The sequence below is a fragment of the Cinclus cinclus genome, chromosome 3 (genome assembly GCF_963662255.1).
Source record: "Cinclus cinclus chromosome 3, bCinCin1.1, whole genome shotgun sequence".
Lineage (NCBI taxonomy): Eukaryota > Metazoa > Chordata > Aves > Passeriformes > Cinclidae > Cinclus > Cinclus cinclus.
In genome coordinates this window covers 52457454-52479940 of record NC_085048.1, presented here as the reverse complement: position 1 = coordinate 52479940, position 22487 = coordinate 52457454, and the positions used below count along the sequence as shown (strand labels likewise).

General features: G+C 39.6%; 1 protein-coding gene across 1 annotated transcript in view; it reads left to right on the top strand.

Moving 5' to 3' along the window:
* THEMIS (thymocyte selection associated) overlaps nt 1-22487 on the top strand; it is a 71186-nt gene that overhangs the window by 42651 nt on the left and 6048 nt on the right. The window contains exon 5 of the mRNA XM_062488802.1: nt 18448-18598. Coding sequence (XP_062344786.1) covers nt 18448-18598 — 151 coding nt within the window. The remainder of the gene's footprint in view (nt 1-18447; nt 18599-22487) is intronic.

Sequence of the window (22487 nt, the reverse complement as noted above, 5' to 3'; positions counted from 1 at the left end):
TACCAGTGGCCTAAGGAACGTGCTCCACTGCTTGTCCCTTCTCTTTAGGAAGGCTTGAGTTCTCCACCAAGGGAACTGAAAGTTTAGAGAATACACTAGCTCTGAAAATAATTAATAGTAAAGGAATTTTTTTCTCTAAATGTGAGAATACTGATTTTTTACAACCCTTTTCCCTGTTGGCAGTTGTGGCCTTTAAAGCCAAAATTGCAGTTTTGCATAAACAGCTTAGAAACCTTGGTTATAGATTTCCCTTGTCCTACATGGGTCAGCCCTGTGCTTCATTTTCTTGAGAGCTAAAAAGCTTGTCCTATCAATTTATGAATCTATATATGCATTCACCAGATCTACAAATGTTGTGAAATCTATTCACTGGAGATGCCCAGAGGATTAATAATTTAAGTAAAAACAATCAGGATGGAGCTAGTGTTTTATAGTCAAAAAATGTCTTTTTGCTATACTATTTCCCCTTCTGGTGCATAAATAATTCCTCTTGCATTAGTGGAGCTATGCTAATTTATACCCACAGAGGACTTGGTCTCAAAAGTTTAATTTAGATGACAACACTGAAGTGCAAAGACTTGCCATTTTTATTTGTATGTAAAGTACTAGCACTCAAGTAGTTGTGTGTCATTAAATTATTTCTAGAAAATAAATTGCCATTTGGAAGGTTTGCTCTTGGGTGAAATTATATCTTTTTGCATGACTTTAGACAGATGCAATGAGTTAATTTGAACAGCTGCTCTTCAGTTCGCTAATTTTGTTCTCTCTTCTATCTCCCATCTCTCCTCAACTGAGCATGCTTTCTTCACTACATCTGAAATAAATGCATCCTTGGACAGTAGCTCCTGTACTTCATTGCAATGTTCCCTCTGTTCTGAAAAGCCATGGTAAAAAATGAGGTGGTAGGGCATAAAACAGGTCGATGCCAGCTATAGCTCCTGGGACAGCTAAAAGTTGGATGATAAGAAGGCTGTTTTAAGCCATCAAAGCTCCTTCTGCCTCAGCTGTAATTTTTTTGTTGCGCAGCACAGAATTTCACCCTGGGGTTTTTGTCTGAATAATGATGGATTTGATAACAGTCTCACCTGCACTCTGGACATGTAGCCATTAATGAGGCACTTAATTTCGGAGGAACCATGAGATTAAGACAGCTCATGTGCTTCTACTTTTCAACCCTCCTTTTAGCACTTTCATAAAGGCTGTGTTCTATATTCAGCAGTCAGTTTTCTCTGCATTAATTGCTGAAGTATTTGCCTTAGTGGTACCTGAGGCATGCTTCCATGTAGGTCTCCTCCATATTTGATGCCACACATTAGCTTTTCCTTGTGACAAAATTATTTTGAAGTCAGCAGGACAGCCATGAACATATATAAATGTTTCTAAACATGGGAGGGCTGCCTTGTTTGCAAACAGTGAAGAAGAGAGGAACCTTGCTGAAAGAGCTTGCCATCTGGGGAGAAAAAAATAAACCTGTAAAAATAGCCTGTATCAAGGTTAAGGCTGGTGTTATCGTTGATGTAACTGAAATGGAAAGCTTATGTGGCCTGAAAAGACTTTATGGGCAGTGAGGCAAGCTATGAACTGATCCTACTTCTTGCTAGCATTTGTTTCTGTTCCTGTCATTTAATCTCAATATTCATCAATGCTTACTTGCCTTATGGCCCGGTGGAATACACTGTACTGCATTCTGCTTCCTATTTTGTACAAGGCAGGTCCCCTTGGTGCCTCAGATAAGGCTGTGAGCAGCTTGGTAATTATTGTTTTAATGACCCAAATACAAGGTGAACCTTCACAAAAGGCAGCTCATTGTGTTGAGGAATCAGGTCTACTTTTTGAAGTGGGTTTAGGATATTGGGGTTCTGATGAGCACATTTATGTAAGAATGCCATTTTTTATGATAAACTAGTTGGCTGTTTGAGATTATTTTCTTTATCAGCTGACTATATGGAAATCAATTGAAATTCACACCCTTACTCATAACTTCGGGGAAATTTTCTGACCTCAGACCTCTGCTTCATTTAGAATTGCTCCATCATTCTTTGTTCAAAATATATATTATAAATATATCAATATTTGTTGTGTGTGCATGTGCCTGTTTTGTCAAGACTAAGGCAAGCTTGATTTTTTTCCACATTTTTCATGTTGCTATTGGCTGTACAAGGGAACTATACAAGGGTAATATGAAAAGAGATGGGAACAAAAGGCTGCTGCTAGCTATAAGGATCCTGGGGAGGTATTTAATACTTGAAACTCTCCATTTCTTCAGTTTCTAGGCAGCTGGGGAGCTTCTTACACCTGGGGACTTGCCTTGGCTGATCTCTGGAAAATAAGAGTAGGATATTTGGATGAGATAAAATTCCACTAGGAAATGGTGTGATGGTAAAAATCCATTTCACAGATGGTAAAAATCCATTTCACAGACATTTATAGTCATCCCATCACCTACAGGGCCATGTGGACTGAGGGTCTTGAGGTCTCTGAGCCCTGCAGAAACACACAGTGGGTAGCAATCCCAGCAGATATCCTTATGTTCTAAATAGGTGGAGAATGCATGTCAGAGGGAATAGACAGCAGACGACTTGCCTGCAGTCACTCAGCAGGTTAATGGTGAGGTTTCTTGGCTAGCAGACCTGTTTTGTCCTGAACTAAATCTCTGGGCAGAACTTTTTCTCTTCAGCTTTTGAAAAAAAAACCAAATAGACCAAGATCCCAGATGCAAAGTTTGTCAAACAGTCAGCCTACAAAATGAATTCACAACAACCACAGTATTTTTGAAGGATATGGTTGTCATGACTTTGTAAGTGTCCCTGTACATCTCCATCAAGTCTTAGAAAGAAGTTCTGTGCTCAAATAGCCTTGTGAAATAATGTTAGATATGAATTTTGCAAAATAATTCTGAAGTAGTTGGAGAACACCACTGGGCAGATCTTTCTTGAATGACACCCACTTTTGTATTGACAACCAGAATAAATTTGCCACCTTACTCTCCAGGAAGTCCCTCCTCTTCCTCCCTTTATAGTGGAAAAATGAAATTTATGCAGGTGAGAAGAAATGTTGTAGCAGTTGACTACTGTACTTAGCTCTCCTCTGGAACAAAATACTTGACACTGTTTTAGTGCCACAATGTTTTATTGTTTCCCTGGCCCAACACATTGAATTCTACCATGACCATAAGCGATCTGAAATCACAGGACTGACTGAAGAATTTTAGTCAGATGTGAAATAAATGCTATTAAAGGGGCAATTTTGAAAGGAAAATTTGAGATTGGTGAAATAAGCTGTTTTAACAAAGAGTATAGCCTACTCTTCAGTACTACTACTTTGAACCTTTAAATTACTTTGCAACCATTGATAAATTGATTTTCATCGATAAAGCCACTTGCACATGAAAAGTGAAAAATTGTGTGGCTCCATTCTTGCTTCTATGTGTTCATTAACTGTTAAAATCTGATCAACTGTTTAAGGCTGGGATTTGATTTGGCCTCTTCTTTTTATGCCTCTGTAAAGATACTGTGTTTGGTAAAGGAACACCTGCCTCCATTGGAAATCTGCTGTGGACCTTGGGTTTAACTTTGTCTTCCACTTAGGGGTGTGACCTAATAATTACCAAACAAAAGAAAGATATATCTTGATTTTATTAAATGTTCCTATAATACATTTCTACCAAATAATAAATAATTTAATAAACCTTTTGGCCCATAAGACGAAAAGCAAGATACACCCTGATATATTTACTTGAATGTGGGCTGGCTTCCCTACTTTTATCACAAGCAAGACAAAAGTAACCATTGGGAGTAAGAGATGTGCAAGACTGTAAGAAAACAGAGTATATTAATGAAAAGTACTCAGCAGAGAGCCTATTACAGTATCTGTCCTCTCTTCAGTGCCACTGCAGAGCTAAAAGTGATTGATAATAACCTTGTAGTTACTGTACAATTTTCCTACAATTTTATCGTTGTAGTCATGGCATTGATCTACAGTTAAATGAGATAATTCCTGTGTGCTATCTTGCCAGTCTGCCAGGAGCAATGTACCAATTGTACCTATAAAGTCACAAAAAAAAAAAAAAGAGAATACCTGCTTGAATCCAGGGCTTAATATAGAAGTTTTAGATAGCTACATTATGAAATTGCTATAAAGAATATTCTTAAGTTTGTAAGAGAAATGTGATGAGGACTATTCAAACCTAGAAATTTCTATCAGTAATACTGCTTTTATCTGAAGAATATTTAATAGACACTGCTTTCCTCCTTTCCCTATATGAGTGTTGCAAAGTTGTTGTTTTTTTTTTGGGGGGGTGGGGGGAGTATGAAACTTTGCAACTGCAGTCTTACTTATAGGAAGTTCTAAGCTATCAGAAAATATTTATGCTACAAACAACCTGCAAATGTTAGACTACTAAAAATGAAATAAGGTGGTTCAAAATGCATATTTATTATGTCTGGCTTATTTCTGATGGATCAAAATTCAACCTCTTAGAAATTTTACTGGAAAATTCCAATGAAATCCTACTTTAAACTAGAAACCATGCAGTCCAGTGAAAACTTTATGAAGCTTTCAAAGAGATGTGTGAATCTTTCACCCAGTTTCTTCTCAAATGTCTTCTTTCACCCAACCCCCTAAACTTAAAATGAAACTTTTGGGTCACAAAACCACACAGATCACATCTTGCAAAGGTTTGCTAAAACCAGAACACAGTAAAACTCACTGACTTCAAAAAGCTCTGCACTGTAAGTATGGCTTCCTACTCCTCCTTGGGTCTAGCTCTCACTTGCATTAAATCATCTTTGCAGTTTGGCAGTGCAAAAAGGGGCACCAAAGGGAGCCTGTTACTGTCACAATGAGGTGTGTTTCCTTGTTGCTGACATGCTGGCTATAGAGGTGGCCAAATGGATAAGGAGGAGTCCGAAGTTGCTGACCCAATAAATTCTGTCTTGAAAGGAGGCATCGGGGGTGCCCTCAGGTTGACTATGACACAGCTTTTTAATTCACTGTAGGATTGAATAATTTGGGAGTTTATGTCTTTGGAAATGAGTAGTGCTGAAGGGAAGGCTTCTGCTGGCAAGCAGGACTGTGCCATCCACAAACTGTTGCTACCTCACAGATGCTCTTTGATGATCCATGTGAAATTAATGAGAGATTTCAGTCCAGCTCCAGATAGATTTGAGAATTTTCTCCCTAGAGCCATTGTCACACGCAGTGTCACCTGCTGTTGATCTTATTAGTTATCTAAGAAGTTGAAGTAGGTGTTGGAGGGTGAGACTAACATGAGACCTACATTACCCCAGAAAACATAGATGGATTTGTTGGTTCTGAAGTTTTCTACACCTAAGTAAATAAAAGACTATTAAACTAAGGAATTAACAGCAAACTGTATATTCTTTTATTCTTGTCAGTCTTCTTATATATTCACAAAGAAGCAAATAAATAAGTAATGTCAGTTTATTTTCTCTGTTTTTTATTTTAATTTTGGTAGCATTCACAATATGTTAAGCACTAGCCTCATCTGTGGAAACATGCAGTTTGTTCCCTAAGTACCTTTTAGTTTAAGACTTACAAGATTTATATATCTGGTAGATTATTCAGCTTTCTTTGTGCCAGAAAACACACACTGCTATAGAAAACATTGTTTCCAAGGTCCTGACTTTGCCAGCTGCTAGGCTTGTACAAGACCATGGCGAGATTTTCCACTTACCAAAGGGGACTGTTCATCGTATCAAATCTCAGGATGTGTAAATGTGTGGGTCTCTGAAGCTCTGCTCCTGTAAACAATGAAACTTTTGCATAACTGTACTCACTCAAGGATGCACACTCATTTTAATAGACTGATTTCTTCAGCTGGTTAGATATTTTTATTGCACTAATTTGTTTTGCACTGGGTCAAGAAGACACCAACAGCCAAAAGCAGCCAAATGTTTTTGAGAATTTGGGTTGCTTATTCTAAAGTCTCAACAAGCCATTATTCAACCAGCTTGAAACAAGCACCCGCCGCCTCATCTTTCTGCAACTTGGCCAGGCTCATTACAGGTTTGCCATTTTGTTTCAGCTGGGACAGCACCACTTCTGCCACATGCCTGCATGATCTACTGCAGTCCTGACATGCTGGTGGTGGCTGGCTGAAGCCACAGATGGGAGGCAGCCTCGTTTTCCCAGAGCTGGAACATTTTGCGTCTGCTCAATGCTGTGTCCCTGTGCAGCACTCTACACCCACAAGTTGTGGTTTTGGTAAAATCACAGAAAATAACTGCTCTGGAGGGAGAAATGTCTTCTCACAGATGACTTGGTGAGTCTTTCTTCCCCAAGCCCTTTTTTTTCTGGTTGGCAGTGACAGGCAGTTTCCTGAGGCAACAATGACCAACTCCCACCACTGCAACCAAGAGCCCAGCCTCTTCCTCTCCTGCCCGCCCTCATTTTGCAAACCAGACAAAGGAAATTATAGAAGGTTGGAGGACAACAGTCATTTCAGCTGAGGAGAACAGTCCTACTGGTGCCAAAGCTGCCAGTTTGATTGGACATGTTTGCCTTTTTTCTCCCAGAGCCAAAGCATGAGAGCCAAGTTGGTAGATCTGGGAGAACAGCCTTCAATATTGCTTGCAAACTTTTCTGCAATATGGGGCATATTCATCTATTGATAATCTGACATGTAGCTCATGTCATTGAGGGGAGGCCTAGCCTGCATGTTTGGACTATTTACTGTTAGGAAGAGTAGAGAGAGAAAATTGTCTTTCCTGTGCAATTAACAGAACTGAAAATATTACCTCTCAAAACTGATTGATGAAATAATAATATTTTTTAAAACCTTCTGTGAACTCATTTAAAGTCATCTCAGTTTCCAAGTCCTGGGAAGAAAATGTTCACATCAGAAAAAAGACCCAGCTGACCATCTGAATGTTGAGCACAAAACATCAGGAGAAGACAGCATTGTTTTTAAAGGCTGGCTTTGATGCTGAACTGAAAAGCAAGAGAACAGTTAAGCTTGGCTCCAAGACTGACTGAGTGGAAATTTTAGGCTGCAGAAACAAAATCTTTTCTAAATCCCCAAGGTGATTTAGTGGACTGATGAAACCAAAGCAGTCTTATTGATGAAACTCATGAGAGTTACATAGCTCTTTGCCCTGTGTCAGTAGTTTTAAGAATTGTCCACCAAGCAATTATTTATTTGCTCAAAGAATTTTTTGTCTGATGTACATATGTGGTCATTGTGGAAAAGCCCTCTGAAAATGTTTGTGGATGCCCTAACAGGTCAGAATTTAACAGCAGAACTCTCCATGACAACAGCTTTTTAAAGTCTTAGTCACCTGCAATGGTGCTTAAAACCTCACCAACCAGGATGTCTTCTTGGGTTCTATAAATGTGTAAACATATTACAGGAATTAATTACTTCATTTTACTTTGTTTAGGAAATGCAGATACCTACAGAATGTCTTCTGCACAGACAGTTTTTCAGCAAAGTTGTAAACAAGGGGGTTAAAAGGACTGGTTCGGTGCATTAAACTACTTGCCAGGTTCAGACACTATTTCATGAAGGTGGACATATGCTGAACATGAATGAATATGTACTGGGGATGAGCAATCTCCACTTACAAGGTTTGCAATCCTTAGTGTCATCTACAGAATGGTGGAATTAACAACCAAGGTTTTATCAGGGTATCTTTGGTATGAAGAAAAATTACTGAACACGAACCTTCTTCTGCTATTTGACATTTCTTAGCATATGATCAAAGTACCACCATCAGTGTTTTCCATGTTGCTTTTAAGTGCCACTGAGGCACAGTTCTGAACACTGTTGGAGTGCCAGGCCTGTCCTGTAAAGCCAGCTCTCAAGAGAGAACCCGGAAAGAGAGTGGGTACACCAACAGCAATGGAAAACAGTTATAAGCACAGAGGGGTATTTAATTCTCATTCTCACAGCTTGGTATTGGGGCAGATTGGTCTACAGTCTTTCCCTGGGAGAGAACTCAAATCTCCAGTAGAGTCAGTGCCTAGGAGGGAGGCTGGTTCAGGGCAAGGTGGGTGCAGGAGGCAGAAGTGGGCACATGGTTTCATTTTGATACCCAGGAATAAACGGTCTTGAAAGCCTTCCTTTCCCTTAATTTTTGCCCCCTGTAATGAATTGAGGAAATTCAAAATCTAAAATGCCAACAGCCAGAAACAGACCAAAAAGTCTTCTTTTAATAGTGTTGGTAAGTATTTGTAATCAGGATGTGAACATCCTTTCTGGTGAGGAAAAATCCATATCCTTTACAGAACATTATTCAATGTTGCCAACAAACCAAAGACAGCTGTGACTTGTCTGGGTTTGCTAACCACTGGTGTGCAGTTCATCACAGCTGCAGGTGAATTAATTGTCAGAACTTTGAAATTATGTCAGAGAATAAAGAATAAAAAGGGAAGTGAAAAATGGGGCAGAATAGTTTCTTTCTGACAAAACACGCTACCTTCTAGTGGGCAAGTTGAAATATTTATATACTCATATCTCTGTGTACATTTATATGTGCATATGTGTGTGAGAAGGCAAAATTCTTGAAGAAATTGAAACGTTGCAGAAATACCTGTTAGAATAGTAATGCATTTTGCTAATAAAATAACCCATTTTCCTTTCACTCCCACTGTTACATTCCCTGCTGTGGCCTGGAAACCAGATGATTTTGAAAAACAAGAAGCCTGATGCTGAATTCAGCCATGACTGAGCAAATCCAGAATAATGCTTTCAAATTACAGGGAGTGAGTGCAGATTTACACTCAGGGTCTGAGGACCAAATCCAGCCTGAAGTATTTAATTCCTACCAACTCAGTGTCCTGCTGCTTTCCTGAGGCTGATGTCTGCTGCACACAGCATTTTCTGTCAAGCAGTTAGAGGAAGTAGAGGGTGAGTTCTGCAGCTGGACTTGCAGACTCATGCAGGGGAGGCCAGCACAGCAGTAAGAACTTGAAAACAATTTATTTTAAAAATCTCACTCCGCCACTCCCCCCACCCCACCCCCAGTCTCTGCAGGACCACAGTTAGAGGAAATGGGCCAGGATACATTCAGACTAAGGGGACTTAGAACAAGTCTGGAAGTGGATCAGGAGTTCAAGGGGAGACTGAACAAATACCTGGAAGAGACACCCTTTGAGTGTTACTAATAAACAAACCATGTCAAACTCAGGAAATTCCCTGAGCTGAAAATAGAGGCTGAGAGTGTGTTTGGATGTAACAGAACCTGACTTGCTCTGTTCCTACTCTTCCTTGGTGTCTGCTTAAGGCAATGGTGACACAAAAATGCTCTGTAAGATGCATTTTGACCTGAACCAGTGTGGATGCTATTTAGATATCCAGTGGTAGAGAAGATCTGAGGACTGAGAGAGAGACAGATGGAACAACAGTGCAGTGAGGGCTGCCTCCTTTGGAGTCCTCTGTCAGGATTTATAGGAAATTTCATTCTTCTTTTCATTTAGTTTCAAATCAGATTTTCCACACACTGACCTGCACTTACATTCACATCATTTTCAGCCTTCAGATTTCAGTCTGTTGAGTATATCCCATCTGCAGTTTGGCAAACCTGCTGGTAATTAGCTCTCCCTTGTAATTATATTTCCAGTTAATGTTCCATTAAAGACAAATGAAAAGAATTCATATCTTCTGCTTAAGTGGTGATAGCACAAAATACAACATTTCATAGCCTTTGAACCAACAAGCAGTTCTATTTGCCAAGGTGAGGTACATTTATAATACAGAAGTAGACCTCATTAATTTAGGTTTTCAGGTGTATACTTTTTTCTTCCTGAGCTTCACTGTTTAGTGGGTGTGTAGCCCAGAAGAAAAGCAGAGACAGCCTTGAGGTAAAGCATCAGACTTACTATGAAACTATGGGATCTTCTTCTTCCCTCCTTTCAGGGCTGATGTGAGAACCATGGAAACCAGGATTTCCACAGGCTGATAATGAGTTTCACTGCCCAATCTGAAACAGCCTAAGCCTAATTTCTTTAGCTGAGAGCCCACAAGTGTGGCTGCAATTTCTGTGCCTGGTGGCAGAGAAGGCAGGCTGGTGAAGAGTTCAAGGTCTGCAGAAAGGTGACAGCTGGTGGTGTCTCACTGGTTCCTACCCACTTTTTGAAGCAATGTGGAAAAAGTACATTTTGATTTGCCAGCATGTAAAATGCAGAAAACAATACTTTTCTCTCACTGAATGGTTGAAGAGACAAAGTGCTGTTTAAGATTAAGTACTCAGAAAAAAAAAAAAAAGCCAAACCTTAACATAAAGATATCACTGCAAAAATAAATGTATTATCATCCACATTATAGTAAAGATGAAAAAACTATTCTCTGCTCTGAGGCACTGGGTATCAAGCACTCCCCCCTTCATGTATTTAGCAGGGAGGGAAGAGGAAAGAGATGGAGCTAGGAGGGCATTATGCAGCTCTGTATTTTGCATTTGAACTATTGCTGAAAGATTTTTAAACAGTCTTTATGATTTGTAACACTAAGGTGAAGGTGTAAGCCTGGTGATTTGTGCTGGCTCATACAGTATTAATTCATCCCAGGCCACTCACTCAAGTGTGCCCAACATCATTTTTTGTTCTCTTCTGCTTGTACACACAGAGCAGAGGGAAAAATATCTGGGAGAAAGGGGCTGACAGCTCTAGTTACCCAGAGATATAAAAGATCTGTGGTAGCAAAACTTAATTCTAAAACCTCTTAAGCCACAATTGGTACTAGTCTGGGAAAATTTGGGGGGCGGGGGGGAGAAAAAGGTCTCATTCAACAAACAATTAAACAAATTCTGTGAGCAGTGAATGAGTACATGAAAGTCATTGGATTAAGAACTAAAATCTTGGGACTGAATTTCCAGAACAAGCAAATAATTCCAGTAGAATGCAATAGAGATACACACTTGTGTGTGTTTTGGTTTGGTGTTTTTGTTTTTGTTGTTTTCTGGGTTTTTTTTAATTGATTACATAATGCAACTTATTTTGTTTCCATTAGCTGCAGAAAATTTACCTGAACTGTGGGAACTGTCAGTGAAGTATTTCCTTACCTCCTTAAAGAGCTTGCAAAATTTCCTAAGGAAACATGTACTGTACAATAGCCCTTTTTAAAGGTCATCCTATCAGCTGGATCCCTTTTTGCCCTTGTTTGTTATTCGCCTCTGCCCCCACCGCAATTATTCAACCACAGCCTGTTAAATTACAGAATTCTAACCTTTCACCACACTGCATCTCAAAAAATCATAATATCTGATCAAACGTTATTTTCTCTCTCCGTAGTCCCAGACATAACCACGAAGTTTGCCGTGTGTCGTTTCAAACGGGGGGAGAGGGGTGGACCAGAAGGAGAAGTCTCTGTCGGACAATAGTTGGGATGCCAGGCTTCCCGGCTTCACCGCTGAGCCGCCGTCCCGGCAGCGCGTTCCGGGGGAGCGCTCGGCTCAGGGCCGGGATGGGCCGGGATGCTCCGGGATGCTGCGGGATGCTGCGGGATTCTGCGGGATGCGCTGGAATGCCGCGGGATGCTGCGGGATGCCGCGGGATGCCGCGGGATGCTGCGGGATGCTGCGGGATGCTGCGGGATGCTGCGGGATGCCGCGGGATGCTGCGGGATGCTGCGGGATGCTGCGGGATGCTGCGGGATGCTGCGGGATGCGGAGCCCCCTAGCGGTGCCCACCGCCTGCTTCTCCGCTTATTTCTTTTCGTCGGGATATCACTGGTTGTCCCCGCTCACAAATTGCGTGTCGGGCAGGGCGCAGTGCAGCTGGTTTCTCCAAGACCAGTCTGCTTGGTACATTTTTTTGGGTTGTTTTTTTTTGTCAAAATGGATCTGGCTGGAACATGGCTTTCTGCCCTGGTTTGTTTTGGTTTTAAATCCGAGTATTCTTATTCAGACTCTGAGCAGGGATTACCTAATCCTGTCCCTAGTATTAGGAAAACGTGCTTGAACCCTAAGAATGTGTCTGCAGTTGCATTAGCCTACAATCAAGCATGATTTTATTTATAGTTTCCGCCTTTTTAACCTTTGGGAAAAGAAACAGAAGCAACCTGGTCTCGTGAGAGGTCTCCTTGCCCATGGCAGTGAGGGTGGAACTAGATGATCTTTAAGGTCCTTTCCAGCCCAAACCATTCTATGATAAAACCCAGGCTACTGACAATGAAAATCAAATTAATTGTGATATTGTTGGTATGTATAGAAAGTACTTTGTGAGGAAGAAATTTATTAAGCACCTAAATATGGATCACAAAACATAATTTGGTCATGTGGGTTTTTTGTCTCTTTTAGGCAGACAATAACTGACAAATGAATACAATTTTGTTTCTGTCTTTGAAACTATATAACCTTGACCCCTTCTTTGTCAAAATAGTTAATCTTCAGTTTATAGTAACTTATGAGTCCTGCAGGCAAATAGTAATTCTCCAAAGTGCTCTCATCTTGTATATTAATAAGCCTAAATGAGGATCCTCTTTATTGCCCATGGCCTTTCTGAAGTATCTTCTAACTAGCTCTTCTCCTTTTCCACACTCCAGTGGACTGTGGAAAATGAAGACTTGATATCATGTGCTGGAATCAGTGCTATGGGAAAGACTGTTAAAATTCTTTGCTACAAAATCACAGACCCTTGTCAGTACCCTTTGCTATGGGTACACTTTGCCCTTGCAAAAATTACCTTGATGTGCAAGGTGAGTTGGCTTGCCAATAGATCATACAAGGAGGCTAACTTGGGATATAAGTTAATAATAATCCAAAGGTAATTGTTTCTTTTCAAGTGAAATAAATCAGTCTTAATTGTCTGCCATAATAATACAGATTTTGAGACATGTCAGCAGTTCCTACATGTGTGTTCCCATTATTCAAATTTGTGTTTCCCATCTGTTAGGCAAGAGCACCCATTCAGATTTCAAGTGATACAGTAGGTGAAATATATTTTCATAGAATCATAGAATGGTTTGGGTTGGAAGGGGCCTTAAGGATCCTTTAGTTCCCACCCCCTGCCATGGGCTGGGACACCTTCCCTTGGACCAGGTTGCTCAATGCTCCATCCAACCTGGCCTTGAACACTCCCAGGGATGGGGCACCCACAATTTCCCTGGGCAGCCTATGTCAGTAAATCACCACCCTCACAGAAAATAACCTCTTCCTAAAATCTAATCTAAACTACTTTCAGTTTAAAACCACTCTCCTTGTCCTATCTCTATGCTACCTGATAAAGAGCCCCTCCTCTTCTTCATTGTAAACTCCCTTGACGTATTGGAAAGCTGCCAGGAAGTCTCCCCAGAGCCTTCTCTTTTACAGGCCAAACAACCCCAGTTCTCTCCTTCCTATTTTCATAGGAAAGGTGCTCCAGATCATGTTTGTGGCCCTCCTCTGGACCCGCTCCAGCAGATCAATGTTCTTCTTACATTGGGGCCCCCAGAGTTAGATGCAATACTCTGTGTGGGGATCCACCAGAGTGGAATAGAGGGGGGAATCACCAGATGATGGTCATTGGTGTAAATCTGACCAAAGTAGTTATTCCAGAATGCACTCCAACATCTGCTCTTCTAACCCAAAAGTAATTCAGATCTATGACTCAGGATGGCCTAAGGCTCTTATATATGTGATAGCATATACTCTGGCTGATATTACATGGGAAACAAAATGTGTGATTATTTTCCGACCCGCCTCTCTCACAATTTCTGTTAAATACTCTGCAAAATATTTCAAACTAAAGCTTTATCCAGCCTGGTTTAAGCTTCTCAGTGAATACTGTGCTGTGTGACTCTCTTGCAGAACTGTCTTATGTGGAGATAAACTGTCTTTTTCATCTGTGTTTGGACAATTAAATCATTCATCACACTTTCATTCTATGTATACATATTTTTCCTCTGGTAGGAAGGTGAATGAAGCAATTAAGCATTTTAGAGATAAATATACCCATGCAGTATATGCCAAAGCAACAAATATGTATCGGGAGCTTTGGCTCACATTTCTGATGGTTGTAAATGCTGCCACTCCAAGTGGTTTTTAAAGATTGCAGTAAAAGTTTTATGTTCTGTATCTAGTAGCATGGGTGACTTGTGATAATGCACTGCAAAAGTGTAGTGCCATGTCCAGCATTGATTGCTCCAGCAAATGAGTACTCCTCTTCACTAGAGTAAATTGTAATCACAAGCTTGACTTTCAGTCTGGAAAAGCATCTGACATTTGTCAGATTGGCTTAGGCCACTACATCTCTCACCACATTTTCAGACATTATGACAGTTGTTGGTTTCATATTTACCTCCACATTTCTCTGTATTTTAAACAAATGTTGCTTCCTTCTTTACTCTAAATGTCCTAGATGCTGTTGAGGTTTTCCTTAACAAAAAGCAACCAAACAATACTGTGTATCTCGAACATGAATTGTTTTCTTTTTTAAAGAAAAATATTTTAAAGGCTTTTTTCTTACTTGCTCTAAGAGCTTCTTCTTCTGTTCTATCTCAGTGGTTACCATAATTTTGCTGGATGCCTCCAGAGTTGGAGGAGGGTGGGGGTTGTTTGCTTACTTGTTTTGTGGTTTTGTTATTGTTGGTTTTTGTGGGGTTTTTTAGGTGTGCTTTTTGGTTGGTTGGTTGGTTGGTTGGTTGGTTGGTTGGTTGGTTGGTTGGGATTTTGGGGGTTTTATTTGTAAGAACTTCTGTGCTATTTTATGGGCTGATTGAGTATCTGTGGCCAAATACTGCTGGCAGAACCATGTGTGGGATAGAGATTGCCTTCACTATTTTTGGGTTGTATCTTGCAAAGGAGTAGGAATTTCCAGGGTCAGTGCATCATGAGTTATAATTTGACTCCTGGAAGGGGAAAGATTAAAGACCAGAAATTCTTCTACCTGAAGAAGAGGTGACTCAAGAAAAAAAGTAAAAATCTGAATGATGGGAGAAAAATAATGGAGTGGAATTACAGCACCAGCATGAAATTATGAGTTAGGGAAGTAAAAAGAAACCTCGCAACCCAAACTAAATTTCATTGTAGAAATAAACTCTGGAACTCATTGCCACATGATACTGATAACACAAATATAAATGAGTTTAAAAAACAATTAGATGCATTAATGAAAAAAATAGTCACATGGATACAATTGTTGATAGCCCAAATTTCTACTACTGTCAATAGCCCAAATTTTTGAAGTCAGAGGAGAACGCAGCTTGGAGCTGTGAAAAGAAGATGAGAGCAGACACTTATGTTGCAAGGGAAATCAGCATTTTGGGAAGAGGTTTTGTGCAACTGTGGCTGTAGATAGGGAAAACATTAGTATTTGTCCCGTGCCACTCAGAAGAACTATTGTCACATTTCACAGCTTCTGGAGCAGACAAGCAGAGGGAAGCCTTGCTTGCAGAAGAGAGCTCACACACACACACACACACACACACACACACACACACACACACACACACACACACACACACACACACACACACACACACATAGATGCAGTGCATTAAACTCTTCAGGTGATCAAGGGAAGCTAATTAAAACCCCTTACTCTGAAACTCAGTTTGCTTCTGCAATGTTTTCAGTTCACACACCTTCAACAAACACCGCACTCATTTACAGCTTCTGAAGAATTCTGCAGAATTCTGACACTTCTGTTCTTACTAAAGTGATGCATCTCCAACCCTTTAGTTCTCACCTTAGCTCTCACATTTTTTTTTGTGTTTATCCTGCTTGACATAACACCTCCTATTTCCTGAGAAAGACTGTGCATATTTAGACTCATTTGCCTTTATGGCTTTAAGCTTTGACACCTGAGTTGCTCCTGGACCACAAGCAAACCTGAAGATGTAATGGGCAATTCTTAGCCATTGCTGCAAAATTTTTAGTTCATGCACCTGTATGTGCTGGTTTTATTTTCCAGTTGCTGAGATTTGGGGTTTCCTTATGAGTAGGCTCTTATAATAAATGACTGCAGCTCAGATTATGAGTTTTTAATTGAATTAATGGTTTTTCTGTCAGTAATTATTAAAAATCATGGCTGATATCCTGACCTCTTTAATTCAGTGGAACAATGACTCTTCCTAGATAGAAATTCTGTGCTGTTAAGTTTGCCAAGTATTTGAAACACAACTGTAAGGCTTTTCTGTTAGATAGTTTTTAAAAAGCAACAAATCTTTGTTGGTATCTAGTAAAATTATTATCTATAGTGCTATTAAGGATGTTAAAATGCTATCAGATTTCAGGATAAAGTGATGTGACAGTTCATTTTCTGTAATCTTATTTGTTTTTAAATGTTTGAGTTTTGCATATTTTAATTTGTTTACAAGGTGCCCCACGTAACTATTTTTTCACAGCATGTGGTTTTGCTGATGAATTATAAGATTAGCACAAATTCCAGATGCATTTTTCTTAATGATGGGATCTTTCTATTTTGATACCAAGGCCTGTTTTTAATTAGTTAAGGCAATGCAAAATAAATAAATTCAACATACTCATACATCACATTGATTGCTAGCATTAATAGGGTAAATATGGAGCTGACTAGAAAATAAGAGAATTCATGCTTTAAAATAAAACAAACAAAAAACCAAACAAACTTCTTTTCTTTATGTCCACAGTTTAAATTAAGGTTCCATTCTTCCCTGAAAGCTGACCATTAAGTGAAAGCTTTCTGTGTGCTGAGTATTCTAAACTAGAACATGGGAATAATCTGACTATGAATAATAGTTACTCTACCCTTCCCAAGACCTTTACTTTGTGATAAAGAGGTATGACTGATAACAACGATAGGACTAGTCTAGTGGCAGCTCTGAAACATGGTTATTTAAGCATTTTTTTTTTTCCCAAGCAGAAGGGTAGACATTTCTTAGTAACTGCCTATAAAATGAGTATCCATATAATTGGGGCAGTCTGGCAAAACACATTTGGGGTACACAGGCATGTTTAAGTGCAGAAGATCAAGAACAGGAGATGAAAGAAAGGCCATGCCCTCCCGGTGAAAGAAATTTAAAGACCCTCTAGCCTCAGTGAACCTATTCCACAACACACTGAGCACAGTCTTAGTTTGAACAGTGCCTTTTCCATTGGGTTATTTTAACTCTCTGCTGTGAAGAATTTCTTCTGATATTTCTGTCCTCTTTGCAAAATATTTCTCAGCTGAATTTCTATTTTACAAGTCCCTGAGTGTTTTGTGAATTACATCACTGCTTACAGCTTTGCTGGGCCTCAGAGGTTCTTTTGCAACCAAGGCGAGCCCTACCCAGCGTTGTGCAACCTATAGAGCACAAACAGGCATTGAAGACTGTAACTCAACTAACCCTTGTAGATTGATCTTGCCGGGGTTTTTTTTATAAGATAAAGAAGAAAAGTAACACAGATTCCTATAATTGAAAAATAAGGGTCTTCTACTTGTGCAGTGTTGTGACCCACTCACTGGGCAAAATCATCCCAATGTTTTATAGATTTCATTCTCATCTGTTTTTCTTAATATACTCTCTCATATTTTCTAATTTGATTACCAGTGACTTCTTTTGTTGCTAGCTGATGTCTTTTCTCAAAAAGGGCAAGTTGTTGTAAAATGTGGGCTTGTGTTGCATTTTCGCAAATTGTGGGTTGATTCTGAAAAGATCAGATCCTATTACTGTGTAGCTACTGTCAGATTTACCAACATGACCTTATCTCTCTGAATAGGATGGGCTTTGTCATTGCTAAGGAAAAAAATCTGCATTTGATTTTGAATAGAAAATCTATACTGATTATTTCCTAAAATACATACCCTGGTATAATGGTTGCAATTGGTCCATACCTAAACTGCAGCTACTGTAGAGCTTCACCAAAGATATATTTTTGACACTTTTAATTGACTGGAACTTACACAGCTAAAAGTATGTATTTGACTGAAAATATTTATGACATAAATACCTCAGAATTAAAAATAAAACAACATAGTTATGGAAAGGTGTGTATAAAGCTTGAATTTCAAGGGATGCAAATATTGCAGCCATCTAACTTACTTTCTCCCATGTAATAAACTATAATTAATAACACTATAATTGTATGTTCCCATCATCTAACTATACTATGCTGTGAATGCTACTGGGTAAATGTAATTGAAATGTCAGATTTTATATGAGTTTGTGATGTAATATGTAACAGAACACATTAAATGAATAATCGATACAATAAAAATTAATCAGAAAGTAATCTGCATCAACCAAGAGGGACACATAAATCTCCTTTTGCTTGTGTGACACCATATAGCCAAAAGTAAAAAGGAAAAAAAACTGGAGATGTATTTTAGAGGTAATCTCTTCACCTAGAGTGTCTCCTGGCCATGTTACTTCATGATGTACATGCCTGAAAGACAAGCTCTGTGGTAAATGTCATTGATGATTTTGACAAACAGAAAGATCAGTAGTTAAAACTCACAGAAATAACCCAAAGAATGTTGCTCTTGCATATCACATCAGTTTGGAATAACAATTTACATGGAAAGTTAATGTGCTATTCTATCTAATTTCAGAATTTCTACGTAGACACCACCAAGAAATTGTGCTCAGATCAAGCTGCTGATGTTTTGGAAATGCAAGTTAGTTGTCAAAATGATTTGGTGCATCGTGAGAATAATGACATGACTGAGAAAGCTGCACTAGTGGAAGCCTCTGTGACTGAAGGTCAGTTAAGCTTTATGGATTGAGCTATTAATATAAGAAGGATTAATCCCAGCCCTAATGAAAATTTGACATACAGGAGTATCTTGTGTGATCTCACTTGGAATCTGTGGTTTAGTCAAAAAGGGATGAAAAGCGAACCTTTCTGTTTTTCCCCCATAAATGCCGTAAGGCAAATTCATCCAAGCTCTCAGCAGCACCATGGTTTTCAACTCTGTTTGACACTGCAGCATGAATATTCAGTGGTTGTTAGGAACAGACAATTGGAAAATATGTGCTGTCCTTTTGCTTTAGAGTGATGCTTACACATAATCTGTTATTAAAAAAAAAAATATCTATTCCAAAAGTTTTAAGATGAGAAAGACATTTGCATTAAAGTTATGGAGATGCCTTCAACTCATATTTTTGTATTTTGAAGAACAATATAATACTGAGCAAATTACTTGACTGATAATTGTTTTTAAAGTCTGTATTTGTTTGTATTTCACATAATTTTGATAGATTGCTAGTTTTTCTATTTATCTTTCAAGTTTTTTCTTTTTCAGAAATTAACCATACTGAAGTTGAAAAGCTAGATTATTATTATATAAAAATAATAGGGCATTTATTATATATATTTGAACTTTGCAGTTAATATTAAAAGAATTGTTTTTGTTAATCTCTCAGTCACAGGTTATATTTGAAATAAGAACAAATCACATTAATTACAACATTTGGATGACTAAAGCAGGAATATTCATCTTCACAGCATTTGTTAACTGATAATTGATATCAAAAGAACTTCCTATAAAGTTTATCTTTTTCTTCTTGTCATTCAGTGTGTAAGACTCTTTTAAAAAGGATTGCCTATTTGAAACTATGTGCATTGAAACTTCTAAAAGCTAGATAAACCATTTTCTAGAGAAGAATTACAGGGTCATGTTGAATATTCACTAATCCTTGTTGCTGTGGAAATTGATTATTTGGGGACTGACTATTGAAAGTGATGTGATTTAACCTCAGTCAGCAACACAGCCACACACAGCTGCTTGCTCACTCCCCCACCATCAGGATGGGGAGGGGTGGAGAATTGGAAGGGCAAAAGCAAGAAAACTTGTGGGTTGAGATAAAGACAGGAAAAGCAAAAACCACTCACACAAACAAAGGAAAACAGGGAATTAATTCACTGCTTGCCATGGACAGGCAGGTGTTCAGCCACCTGCAGGACAGCAGGGCCCCAACACAGGTAACAGTGATTTGGGAAGACAAACTGATCACTCCAAATGTCCCCCCCTTCCTCCTTCTATCCCTTTGGTCAGTTTGGGTCACCTGTCCCCACCATGTCTCCTTCCAAACTCCAGTACACTCCCAACTTCCCTTGTCAGCCATGGCAGCATGAGAAGAAAATCCCTTGGCTCTGTGCAAGCCCTGCTCATAAAAAAAGCCCTCACACATTAAAAAAAAAAAAAAAAATCTCTGTATTACCAACCCTGCCTTCAGCACAAATCCAAAACAGCCCTGTGCTAGTCACTGTAAATACAATTGCTTCTCCCCCAGCCAAAACCAGTGCGGTATTTTCATATCTCGCAGATTTGAAATAAAATTCCAGATTAGTTATTTTGTGGGTTTGAAAAATCTCTTTTCAGGCTCTGTTTTGTCACTGTTAATGATTTGATTAGATTTTATAGGGGTAAATGGTGAAGCTTAAGTGTTAGCAGTTACAAAGGATAGTATCCTCAGTTTAAACCCTACCCAAAAAAAGGAATACCAATATAGGTTAACATGGTACAAATTTTTTGTTAAGGGCCCTTCCTGTAAACCACCAAGGCTTGACTTTGAAAACCATTGTCCATGCCACAGGGATTAATTGGATCTCTTGCATGTGTTAGTCTCCGTGGGGTGAGGCAGACAGGGAAGCAGAGGGAACACACCATAAGAAAATGTGACCAGTGCTTCTTTGAGGAAGAAGTCGGACATAAAACTTATGCTGAGGACTGGCTTATTCACAAGCACAAAAGTCAGTTCTTGAGTAAGTGCTTAACTTTATGGCCTAGACTCCTCACAGGCAGGAAACATCACACAAGCTAAAGTCCCAAAATGCCTTTATGGTGAAGAGTCTTCAAACATTTTTCTGAATACAGCTTCTCAGTTTGTGCAACAAATGAAGTCATAGAATCTCACTTCCTGTGCCTGCTAATGGGACTGTACAGCAATTTCTAAACTGAGATCCCTTGGCTTAGAAAAGCAGTATGGAGCTACTGTTACTAAGGCTTCAGCTCAATAGCAGGACTGGGAGGTCACTTGGTCTTTCCAGTTTCCTACTTCGAGGGTATTTGTTACTGCTTGTGTTGCTTTTGTAACTGGGCACCACTGAGAAGTGTCTGTCTCCATTTTCTTCCTATCTTCCCATCAGGTAGATACCCAGTGATAAGATCCTCCCTGAGCCTTCTCTTCACCAGGCTGAACAGTCTCAGCCCTCTCAGCCTGCCCTTCTATTTCAGGCACTTCAGGCACTTGATCACCTTCATGACCCTCTGCTGAACTTGCTTCAGAACATCCATGTCCCTCTTGTATGGGGACCCTAAATCTGGACCCAACACTCCAGGTGTGCTCTCACCAGTGCTGATCAGGGGTACAAGGATCTCTGCTGGCACCACTTTGCCTAATACAGCCCAGGAGGAGATGGACTACTTTGCCACAAGGACACATTGCTGGAGCATGATCAGATTGTCTTCCAGGACCCCAGTGTTTCCCTTGGCAAAGCTGCAATCCAGTCATTCTTCCCCAGCCTGTGTTGGTGCATGGGGTTATTCTTCCCCTGGTACAGGGCCTTGTATTTTCCTTCACTGGACGTCATGAAAGTCCTCTCTCCTCTCTGCCCAGTTTTCCAGCCCGTTCAGGTCCCTTTGGATGGCAGCACAACCATCTCAGCTGCTCCTCCCATTGCAAACTTCATAAGGAAACCTCGATCCCATCAACTGTTCCAATAATGGCACCCACAACATCACTCATATTGGTCTCTCCATTAAATCCTGACCCAGAAACTCCTGGGGGCTCTTCACCTGTCCCAAGGCAGAGGGCTGACTCTGTTACCCATGGTACCAGCAAAATTTCTTCCTTCTCCTTTATGCTGCTTGATAGCTCATGCAGTTTGTGGTTCTGGACACCAGAGCACAGACCTGGATTTCTCGTAATGGTTCTAGGTTTGAACCTTCTACTGAACAAGTTTCAGCACCATGGTGAAATGATGCAATATTGCTGACTGTCCCATCTGCCTTGCTTGAAGTCTGTCTGCCTTCTCTCTCTTTATTCATTCAGAGATAGTAGCATTAGTCTTTTGTCCACCTCATTAAGCCTTATTTATATGTCACTGATAAACCTTTTTCAGAATCTCGAAAAACACTTGATTTTTGTTGTGATTTTTCAGGTTTTAGCACAACTTTGTTTTTCTTAGCTAATTCTTCATTTGTTCTTAATTCTGAAACAATCTAATTGAGAAGAATGCTTCTTCTAGGGCCTTTTTCAGGTTTGATAATTTTCTTGATTGTTCTTAATCTATTTCCTTTGGCTCTCATTCCATCAAGATCCTAATATTTGCTGTGACATCCCTTCTGAGAAAGCAGAATTCACTTTTCTTCTTGTTGAGACCCACATATCAGTAGTCATGGTAGATGGGTGATTTAACTCCGCCTACCTTTAGTAGACTTTTTTTTAAATTTTGGCTATCAGTCAACCTTATTTTTTCTATGTATTTCCACTAATTTATGGCTGGCTAATTTATGCCATGATTTGCAGGTAGCTTTAGGTGTATGACCAAGAGTATTAGAAAAAAAATAATGGTGTTAGGACTGCTGAAGGCTTAGATGACTCTGGTACTGCAAAAATTTACAGCACTAACTCTTCCCATCTCTCT